Raw genomic sequence first — 12,170 nt, 5'->3', positions numbered from 1 at the left:
TGTTTTCTATAAGGAATTCGAGCAGCACATTAAGAACCATTTTACATTATTCTAATAAGAAAGCTGTTAAAACAATCAATGTGTGCATCTTTTAAGGTCTTTGTAGAATCTGTCATTTGTTGTACCCCCTAGCGTATGTTATCATTGTCTGTTTGTATACTTCTTATATGTATACTGATTCCCCCCCCCCCAAAAAAACACAAAAAAAGACAGAACACTACCCTCCACTTCTCTATGTGGCCGTCTGTCCTTCTATTTGTCTTTCTGAGCCGGGCGTCAGTTAAACTGCAGTACCAAAGCAAAACTGTAGAAGCAGTCGAAACCGCTTCTAGATCAGAATTCTCTCTAATACAGTATCTCTGGCCTGGTCAGAAAGACCAAGAAGAAATATCAACAACATCAGTTCAGCTGTGCGAGTGAAAAGATACGAGACTAGTTTCTAACATTTGTTGAATTCTGTTAATTGCTACTGTATAGCACGTGTAGTATAAATCATTGTTGTTATTTAGCGCAAATATGTCTTTGTTCGGGAAGTTATTTGGAACTGGAGGTAAAGGGGATAAAATGACTAGCCCTCAGGAGGCGATTCAGCGACTTCGAGACACAGAGGAAATGTTGACGAAGAAACAGGAWTTTTTGGAGAAAAAGATTGACCAGGAACTCCTCACTGCGAAAAAGAATGGCACAAAAAATAAAAGAGGTGAGACCTATCAGAGATGCGCTCTTAATGTATTAGCTGTCTGGCTCGCTTGTTAGCCAACAACTTGACAGGAAGAAGGAAGTTGATAGTTAGCGAGTTGGTTTTAGCTAACGCTAGCTGCTAACTTCAAGCCTGTGTGTGAGCCTGTAGCTAGCTATCTAGCCGAGTATGGTAGGTTGCCAATTATTAAGCAATATGCCAGGTGGTTATATATCTTACTGATTTGATAACGTAAAAATATTGCTGTTTTATATATAGGTTAGTAGSTAGCTAGCCTACGTTATATAGCTATGTAGCCTACTGTACTAGCGTTACTTCTCTAAGTAGGCTGAACACAATGCCTTTTTCTGATTAAAAAAACTACTTAATTGCATCCGACGTGGAGCCCAGTTTCATAATATCACCTTATGTCCCAGCTGCTTGCCGTAGTTTTGAAGTAATCACGAAAAACAGGCCTTATTTTAGGGCATGTTTCACCCTGCCAGCTCCTATTAGTTCTATTGAGTACAGTGGCACTAACTCGCCTTCCTTAGGTTCTATTCCCAGCCTATTGTGTCACGTCACAATGCTTGCTTTACTATTGTTGGCAATGAGACCGGCCCACGTTGCTGGTAGTTCAAATGTAAACAACAACAAAAAATGACTCATGGAACTCTGAGGTCATCCCATTGTTTCCTATAGGGAAAATAGGTATGCCTGTCTATTTTGCCAAATATCTCGCAATGTGTATATTTAGATTTTTTTTGTTCAAACTGAACACCATTTTAATCTTGAGAATCTCCTCTTTCTAATTATGTAAGGCTGGGCAGCGTATGTATCAAACGCTAGCCCCAAAATACATTTTGCCATTGGAACGCTGAGCTCCCCCCATTGTTTTCCTATGGAGAGGCATGYTGGTATATTTAGCCAAATATCTCACAATGTGTATATTTAGATYTTTTTTCAAGTCGGACACCATTTTTATCAGGATAATCTCCTCTTTCTAATTAGATAAGATTGGGCAGCGTACTCTGCTGCCATCGATCGCTAGACCAGAAATAGTCAAAAGTTGCCAGACATAAGCACACTTGGCGCCATTGAGGTGCGGATGTTTACCTTCAACACAAGTTTTTCTTTTTTTCAGTTTCGTCCTAGGAACAGATTGTAGTGGTTAAATAAAAAGGGCTACATTTTTTTGGGTGCCATTTAGGCAAAACAGGCCCTGTGAACATTCGATTCCATTAATTTGCTATGGGCTCGCGCTAGTGTTCCAGCTTAGCCAATGTTATTTTGCCATTTTTTCAGCCTTGGGTGAATTTTGACTCGTTCTATTGTCCAGCCTACTCTGAAGCCATTTCATGGCCCCTGATGTTGTACATCATGACATGGTCCTGTGTATGTKCCCAATAAATTTGATTTGGCAGACTAAACTTATAAGGTGTATTGCCRCCACCTACTGTACAGGGTAGTAAAATATATTTTGGATGAATAAAACTCATACTGATTACCAAAACACTAACCAAATTCATGCTACTACCCTGAATTTCAAACAAAAAACTACTCCTTCAGTTGGATTTAAATGTATATTCAGGTCCCTACACAGTAGAGGTCGACCGATTTCTATGATTTTTCAACACCGATACCAATTATTGGAGGACCAAAAAAGCCGATACCGATTAATCGGCCAATATTTGTGTGTGTGTGTGTGTGTGTGTGTGTGTGTGTAATAATGACAATTACAACAATACTGAATGAACACTTTTATTTTAACTTAATAAAAATCTATTTAGTCTCAAATAAATAATTGAACATGTTCAATTTGGTTTAAATAATGCAAAAACACAGGTTTGGAGAAGAAAGTAAAAATACAATATGTGCCATGTAAAAAAAGCCAACGTTTTAAGTTCCTTGCTCAGAACATGAGAACCTATGAAAGTCTGTGGTTCCTTTTAACATGAGTCTTCAATATTCCCAGTTAAGACGTTTTAGGTTGTTGTTTTTATAGGACTATTTCTCTCTATACAATTCGTATTTCATATACCTTTGACTATTGGATGTTCTAATAKGCACTTTAGTATTGCCAGCCTAATCTCGGGAGTTGATCGGCTTGAAGTCATAAACAGCGCTGTGCTTCAAGCATTGGAAAGTGCTGTTTGAATGAATGCTTACGAGCCTGCTGCTGCCTACCACCGCTCAGTCAGACTGCTATATCAAATCATAGACTTAATTATAATATAATGAACACAGAAATACGAGCCTTAGGTCATTAATATGGTCAAATCCAGAAACGATMATTTAGAAACAAAACGTTTGTTCTTTCAGTGAAATACGGAACCGTTATGTGTTTTATCAAACGGGTGGCATCCATAAGTCTAAATAGTGCTGTTACATTGCACAACCTTCAATGTTAGGTCATAATTATGTAAAATTCTGGCAAATGAATTACGGTCTTTGTTGGGAAGAAATGGTCTTCACACAGTTYGCAACGAGCCAGGCGGCCCAAACTGCTGCATATACCCTGACTCTACTTGCACAGAATGCCAATGCTAGCTAGCAACTTACCTTGGCTCCTTGCTGCACTCGCGTAACAGGTGGTCAGCCTGCCACGCAGTCTCTTCGTGGAGTGCAATGTAATCGGCCATAATCGGCGTCCAAAAATGCCGATTAGCGATTTGTTATGAAAACTTGAAATCGGCCCTAATTAATCGGCCATGCCAGTCGACCTCTACTACACAGGCTCAGGAACCTGGGAGGGGGGAACCTGGTAGGTCCCTGGATGGGAGACCAGATGCTGCTGGAAGTGGTGTTGGAGGACCAGTAGGATGCACCCTTTCCTCTGGTCTAAAAATATATCCTAATGCCCTAGGGCAGTGATTTGGGACATTGCCCTGTGTAGCATGCCGTCTTCAGATGGTACGTTAAACGGGTGTCCTGACTCTGTGGTCACTAAAGATCCCATGGCACTTTTCGTAAGAGTAGGGGTGTTAACCCCAGTGTTCTGGCTAAATTCCTAATCTAGCTCTCATACCATCACGGTCACCTAATCATCCCCAGCTTACAATTGGCTCATTCATCCCCCCTCCTCTCCCCTGTAACTATTCCCCAGGTCGTTGCTGTAAATGAGAATGTGTTCTCAGTCAACTTACCTGGTAAAATTAGAGTTAAATAAATACCTTTTCATTCAGTACTCCCTGCAACATTTTGTCTGTTAAATCCTGGAGATACAGAAATCTATTTGCCGCCTTCACAATGATGTCTAGCTTTTCTTCATTGAGGTTTAATGGCAGTTGGCATCCAATAAATGTTGCATTACTGCCACTTACTAGACTGGAGTATAACTCCCTTATACTTTGCTTGAAAATAATAATTAAATATACACTACCGATCAAAAATGTTAGAACACCTACTCATTCAAGGGTTTTTATTTTCTTTTTACAATTTTCTACACTGTAGAATAATAGTGAAGACATCAAAACTATGAAATAACACATGGAATCATGTAGTAACCAAAAAAGTGTTAAACAAATCAAAATATATTTGAGATTTGAGATTCTTCAAATAGCCACCCTTTGCCTTGATGACCGCTTTGCTCACTCTTGACATTCTCTCAACCAGCGTCACCTGGAATGCTTTTCCAACAGTCTTGAAGGAGTTCCCACATATGCTGAGCACTTGTTGGCTGCTTTTCCTTCTCTGTGGTTACTACATGATTTCATATGTTATTTTATTGTTTTGATGTTTTCACTATTATTCTACAATGTAGAAAATTGTTAAAATAAAGAAAAACCCTTGAATGAGTAGGTGTTCTAAAACTTTTGACCGGTAGTGTGTGTATATACAGTGGGGCAAAAAAGTATTTAGTCAGCCACCAATTGTGCAAGTTCTCCCACTTAAAAAGATGCGAGAGGCCTGTAATTTTCATCATAGGTACACTTCAACTATGACAGACAAAATGAGAAAAAAAAATCCAGAAAATCACATTGTAGGATTTTTAATGAATTTATTTGCTGTATAGTGTGGCAGACCAGGGGGTTTGGTCAAAACGTTTACACAGATCAGACATGGACAGAGTAGGATTAGCTCGGTTTCAAGAGTGTTTATTTTAATAATAAACCAAAAGAAAAGAATAGGTCTCCCCCATGAAACCCTCTCCGGRAKACCGTCTTCTGGGTCTTGCTGTATCCTGTGGGGAACAAAACCTGAACTCCCTCCTTTTACCTCTGGAACCGTCCCCAACTATACGGGAGTAACCTTTCTTCCCACAGTCCCTTCTCCCGTGTGCTGCAATCAGCCCTTGATTACTCACCAACCACAATCAGCCCCAATTAGTCCTGGCCGGAGAGCCCGTCTAGACCTGGCACGTCCAGCAGAGGGAGCCATCGCCTCGTGATGTATACTCCGTCTGTAACCAGGCCTCAACGAGTCTCCCTCTGGTGGCTGACCTGCTGTATGTCACAATAGAGATTGTTTTTTAAAATTCAACAAATACCCTACCAATTGAATATTGTATGTGTATGTATATTACTGTAAATATTWATCACGCTTCTTGTTTATGATCATATGTTTTGATGCATTGAATGTTTAATTCAAACAATTAATATTGTGAACCTGTGTTATACATTTTGTACCTCCTGTTTCAGGAAGTGATGTCACTGTGTACTGCCCCTATATATAGGACCTTCCACCCCCACCTGGGATATGGATGCCTGATGAAGACCTAAGGGTCGAAACATTGTTATAAATAAATATCACCTGGGAGCATGAGCAGCAGTGTGCAGCGTTTTCCACCCCTAAAATTAACACTTACCACTACTTTCCCCAWTGCTACACATTCCTTTGTCTCATGCCCTYCTGCACACTTCTCACATCTAGGAACCTCTCTCCTACACACTGCTGCCACATGCCCATAAGCTTGACACCTGTAACAACGTAATGTATTTGGCACAAAAGCTCATACAGGATAACTTATAGAACATCAAAACTCAAAAGAACAGACAACGACTCTTCTGTTTCACCACTCATGCCATCCCGTCTGCATCGCACCAAATGACGAGCATCACAAACACCGGAAATCTTCCCCTTCAGTTGGTCAACTTTCACATTTACCGCCTTTTCTTGACAGCAAAACAATTCACATCTCTTATCCGCATTCATTTAACGCGATGTGCCTGCTCCCTCTGACCAGCAGAACCACAAACAATTATCACCAGACCACTATTGGTTACCTTCACCGATTCCACAACAACAACTCTGTTTTGCCCACCCTGAAACCGCAATGGATCAGCCAAAAGGCAAGGGTACACTTTAAAAAAAAATGTCACACTGACCGTCACAGGCTCGTCTTTATCCAGACCCTCGGTGCAAGACTCGGGTTTCGAGAACTTCACCCACCAAACCTTCTGCCCTCACTCACTTCCATTTCTCCTCCCSTCTTCGATCCAGTGTACAGCTCACTCTACTTACACTTTCTACTATTCTTCTTTTAACACTTTCTACTATTCTTCTTTTAACAAACTATCTCCCCTTTTTCACCATTTTAATTGACTTGAAGTACACCCTCTTCCTCCCTCTCTTCAACCTCCTCTGCCTCTCTTTTCCCCCCTCCATTCCTCCTCCGTATTCCAAGAGTATGTTACAGCCTTATTCCAAAAAGTGATTCAATACATTTTTTCCCCTAATCTACTTGCAATACCTCATAATGACAAAGCAAAAACAGGTTTTTAAAAAATCTTTGCAAATGTATGAAATGTAAAAAATATATATAATTTACATACGTTTTCAGACCCTGCATCCTGTTTCCATTGATCATCCTTGAGGTGATTCTACAACTTGATTGGAGTAGAGTCCACCTGTGGTAAATTCAATTGATTGGACATGATTTGGAAAGAAAAACATACCTGTCTACATAAAATCCCACAGTGACAGTGCCATGTCAGAGCAAAAACCAAGCCAGGATTAAGGAATTGTCCGTAGAGCCTAGAAAAGTCCAACAAACATGTCTGCAGCATTGATGGTCTCAAAGAACACCGTGGCCTCCATTTAAAAAAAATGGAACCACCAAGACTCTTCCTAGAGCCCCACCCGGACAAACTGAGCAATCGAGGAAAACTTTGGTCAGGGAGGTACAAGAACCCGATGGTCACTCTGACAGAGCTCCAGAGTTCTCTCGTGGAGATGAGAAAGACCTTCCAGAAGGACAACCATCTCTGCAGCACTCCACCAGTCAGCCTTATAGAGGGGCCAGACGGAAGCCACTCCTTAGTAAAAGGCAAAAGGCACCTAAAGACTCTCAAACCATGAGAAACAAGATTCTCTGTCTGATGAAACCAAGATTGAACTCTTTGGCCTGAATGCCAAGCGGCACGTCTGGAGGGAAACCTGCACCATCCCTACTGAAGCATGGTTTAGAGCATCATGCTGTGGGGAGTTTTTCAGGGCAGGGACTGGTAGACTAGTCGACCGCAGGGAAAGATGAACGGCGCAAAGTACAGAGAGAATCCTTGATGAAACTGGGGCAAAGTTTTTATTTTTTCCAACAGGACAACGACCCTAAGCACATAGACAAAACAACACAGGAGTGGCTTGGAGACAAGTCTCTGAATGTCCTTGTGCCCAGCCAGACCTGGACTTGAACTTGACCGAACATCTCTGGAGAGACCTGAAAATAGTTGTACAGCGATGTTCCCCATTCAACCTGGCAGAGCTTGAGAAGATCTCAAATCCAATCAAATGTTAGAAGAAGGGAGAAACTCCCCAAATACAGGTGTGCCAAGCTTGTAGTTCTAACCCAAGAAGACGTAATCGCTGCCAATGGTGCTTCAACAAAGTACTGCGTAAAGGATGTATAAACGTATGTAAAGTGATATTTCAATTTTTTTTTAATACATTTTGCAAACAATAAAAAAATAAAACGTTTTGCTTTGTCATTATGTATGTGTTTTTTTTAAAATAAGGCTGTAACGTAACAAATTGGAAAAAGTCAATCTGAATACACTGTACGTCTCCTTATGATATACTGCACTTCTCCTGACATCTTGTTCTTGACTTCTCAAGGTCGCCATTTTCCTTCCTCCACTTGCCCTACTCCCTTCACAGAAACAGCGCAAACTTCTCTAACCAGAATAGAAAGAGGAGGGAGGACCCAGGTGCACAACTGAGCAAGGGACAAGGACATTAGCGTGTCTAGTTTGAGAAACATACGCCTCACAAGTCCTCAACTGGCAGCTTCATAAATAGTCCCCTTAAAACACCAGTCTCAACGTCAACAGTGAAGAGGCGACTCCGGGATGCTGGCCTTCTAGGCAGAGTTGCAAAGAAAAAGCCATATCTCAGACTGGCCAATAAAAAGAAAATATTAAAGAAGGCAAAAAACACAAACACTGGACTAGAGGAACTCTGCCTAGAAGGCCAGCATCCCAGATCGCCTCTTCACTGTTGACATTAGAGACTGTCAACTAGCTAAAGAAGGCCAGTTATTGTCTTTAATCAACACAGTTTTCAGCTTGCTAAAAATCAAATTCAAGCAAACAAAAATTTCTAATGATCATTCCTTTTAAAATTATAAACTTGGATTAGCTAACACAACGTGCCATTGAACACAGGAGTGATGTTGCTGATAAAAGCCTCTGTAACCTATGTAGATCCAAAAAAATCAGCTGTTTCCAGAGTATATAGTAATTTACAACCTTAACATTGTCTTAACTGTAATTCTGATAAATTATGATTATTTTAATGGACAAAAAATTGCTTTTCTTCAAAAACAAGAGCACTTTACGTGACCCCAAACTTTGAATAAGTATAATTACACTAGATACAAAGGAGCCTGTTTAAAGCCACAGCGCCTCCACCTTGACACTCCCCCACCGTCCTGGGAAAACAAGAAATATGCATTCATTAATGTCTACATTTGTTATTGCCACATATTCATCCTATTACATACACCTTAATAAGCGTACTTTAAAGCTATATTATGTAGTCAATTAACATACAAAAAAAAAAAAAAATCCTCTTAAAGTATTCATTTACTGAATGTTATTCCCCACAGATACTTTTTTAATAAATATTTTAATTTTAGTTCCTTAAACATTTAATTATTCTAGAATTCTCTGATGAGGAGGACTCCCATTCCCGGTAGCCAACTTGAAGACCGGTGGTTTCAAAGACCATCCATTGGCCATACATAGATCAAGAATCCAGGGTTTATATGTAATCATTGCCTTAACGCACGAGCGACACACCCCATAGACCACGGACCCGAAAAAAAATCGACCCACATTTGCGAAAGAAACCACCGAATCAAAAAAAAGTGGGCCAAACTCGCACGCCACACGAGAATAAACACCAAAGAGCATCATACAAAACCAATTAACAGCAAGAAAATTATAATCTAAAATTTAAGATTACAAACAACTGATTTTGTATTGGGTAATTGAACCGTACATAAACTGATAGAAACAGAACAAAATAGCCAACGAGGGACAAGTTGAAAAATGTTAAAACTGCTAAGACTACACCAACAAGGGATACATTACTACCGTATTAGTACCAAAACAGGCGCCGCTATCAATAATAGGAATACCAATAAAGGCTACAGATGCCGCAAAAGTAACTAGCAAGCTATAAAACTCAAAAGGGAGCAAAAACGGGCGACCTCAAACGGCAACGCCTAAAGAATATTTAAGTAGCTGGAGTCTTAAACGCAGCAGCCATTCTATTAAAGACAGAAAAACCTTCATCCTAAACCAGAATCAAACAATGTTCTTAAAATGAACCAACCATATCGACTGACAACAAAACACGAGCGACGCTTCCACACCTATCGGAGTTATTCCCAAAAAGGGCTCTAAATCCCGGTGTATTAATCTCCCTCACTAAAGTGACTAATAACCAAAACAGCCAACACAAGGCAAAACCGACCAAAAAGCCCCACCCTCACTAAATCATTGAAAATCCAACCCTGAGCCACCCGGCCCTCCCAGCGCAGCCTATGGCAACTCAAGCACCAACCATGCCACTTTGGACCATCCCCCAAAACAGGCCAATCATGCCTTGAGCAGTAATAGATAACAGCTAATGATGCGTGGATATAACCTTACACATACACATTAGGATTGTTCAGTAAAAAGAAAAGCCCTACACACTATCACTAGATAAGGGCGTAAAACAACTAGGAAAGCACATAGAAAAAATACACCCACACACACCTCACGCCCTCTTTTGTTCTAGAAATCAGATAAAGCAATGTAACCGCATCTTAGACGCATCAATATTCCAATGTTCCGCTTCCCCATCATCTAAAAAAAACATCAACTTTAATGACCCGTACACATAATACATTACCTAAGACACCTCAGATACCTTCAAAACATATGACCTGTTCATAATCATAGTTGATTTCTCGTGCTAATATTTAGACCCGAACTTAACCAAATTCACAAAAAAATCTTACGTACCAACACATGAATCGACAACTCTCTCCAATCCAACAATCCTTAGGATTATATTGACGAAAAATGCATGACCATTTAAATCGACACTTAGGAAATGTAACCAGCCCCTATACAAATTAGCACCGAAAAATCACCTACTTATATCTAACAGTCCCAATATTGAAGACTCTAAGCTAAACGAAAAATATCAACCAAGCTCCAATCAACAATCCCTTCACGCACGAGAAGCCCAAGAACACATAGAAAACGACCGTCCAAGATCTATACAAGACATCAAACAACATACTAGAAACAACACCTGAGTAGTATACTAATCATCTAATCACATCCTCAAATGATTGATTCACTATCTTAATAGTCTAGGCCCTCTTTTACCCCACCACAACCCTAACATATTATGTCAAGTCTAAAATACACACTCCATCAATAGCCATCACACTATACTCACTACACCACATGTATACCCTATCCGAAGAAAGGCGTCCAACCCCCGTTCAAAATTACCCTATATTGCACGCACCCGCGGTGACCTTGCTTCAATAGAATCACTACCAAAGATCATCCGCCACCCAACCACACAAACAAAAGCCAACAAACACACAAGAAGAACAAATTTTCCTCAATACCTGCTAGAAACGCCACTCAGCTAGCAGGCAGAAAAACTAACCAGCACTTCATGAGACCCGACACAAAAATCGCGCACCTACCTTGTGTAGAACAAGCAACCGAACCCGTTTAATAGACAAGCTCAAAAATATCATGGTCATACTAAAAGCAATAATTAAATTAGCCCTCTCGTCCAGATAAACCCGCTCAATAATCACCAATGCGGCAGAACCGCTAAACAACCTAATAAAACTCTAACGACTCCGATTTAGCCCCCTACTCCCATTGAGCAGCATCTGCAGACCTCCCTACGATCAACACCAGCCCACCCTCATGTAAAAGCACCACTAATCTAAATCTAATCCACTAATCATTCAAGCAAGCCCGGCCCTATTAAACCCAAACTCACAGAGCAAAATTAAATACCACTAGTCGACTGCTCAGCAACAACACTACACCAACATACCATCCAACCCAATTGCCCTCACGCCCTAACTCAGCGAGCACATACATAACAAGTATATAACATCAAAATTTAACACAATACAACCACCATCCAATAATTAGATAACTCAAATTTTATACAATCTCATAATGAATATCTTAGGCAGAAACTGTTAAGCCACATGCTAGGATAACTATAGACAAATACAACACTTCCGCCATTCAGACTAATATATCATTTTCATACCAACCAGTACATCACATCCAGTATGACGCTCAGGCTATAAACAAAGAACTCTACATATTAACCCACGGATTCCCTCGAACATAACTCATGTAACACCAACCACTACTAGCTATATGACAGACCACCGTCATTCCCTATGCACACCACCGCAAGGAGCCCGTAAAAAAACAAAACACTAACCTCATACCAAAACTCTAAGAAGTAAACTCACAACAATTTAAAGAACCCAAAATTAACACCCTATACAACAAAACTCCCCATAGACAAATACAACAATAATAACCTACACATATCAACTCTTAACCCATTTTTCTTAAATAAATTATATGTAAAACTCACATAAAATAAAACATATTAAAGTACGCATAATTACACGATAATGTATAAAATAAACTGATGCAATAACCAAAAGTAAACATAAATGTAATGCAATTCTATCTCGCACGACGTGGGGAGCTAGTCCAAGGTGAAGCGCTTGCTTCACAAAAACAGGCCCCTAATTGTCATCTACGATGACTAACCCTACTATACAAAAAAGTTAGATCACTAGAAAAATCCATAATGTTTATGAAACAACAACTAATCTTATGCAACACTTACCAATTCAAAATCAAATTACCAAACACAATAAAGTCAACACAAATCCTTCCACAACCGCCCGATAAAATACACATATAAATAGCCTCGGGAAACAGCTGACCTTTCTACAATACTAATCTACATATCCACAATACAGAAGCCCACA

At 40.0% G+C, this 12,170-nt stretch overlaps 1 protein-coding gene across 1 annotated transcript in view; it reads left to right on the top strand.

The window, feature by feature from the left end:
- The first annotated feature begins 334 nt into the window (after positions 1 to 334).
- The window catches only part of LOC111961603 (charged multivesicular body protein 4b), a 21,154-nt gene continuing 9,318 nt past the window's right edge, over positions 335 to 12,170 (top strand). The window contains exon 1 of the mRNA XM_023984004.2: positions 335 to 700. Within this exon, the coding sequence (XP_023839772.1) occupies positions 517 to 700 (184 nt within the window). The 5' untranslated portion in view covers positions 335 to 516. The remainder of the gene's footprint in view (positions 701 to 12,170) is intronic.

The sequence above is a fragment of the Salvelinus sp. IW2-2015 genome, linkage group LG1 (genome assembly GCF_002910315.2).
Source record: "Salvelinus sp. IW2-2015 linkage group LG1, ASM291031v2, whole genome shotgun sequence".
Taxonomy (NCBI): Eukaryota; Metazoa; Chordata; class Actinopteri; order Salmoniformes; family Salmonidae; genus Salvelinus; species Salvelinus sp. IW2-2015.
This window is presented reverse-complemented; position numbering and strand designations above follow the sequence as displayed.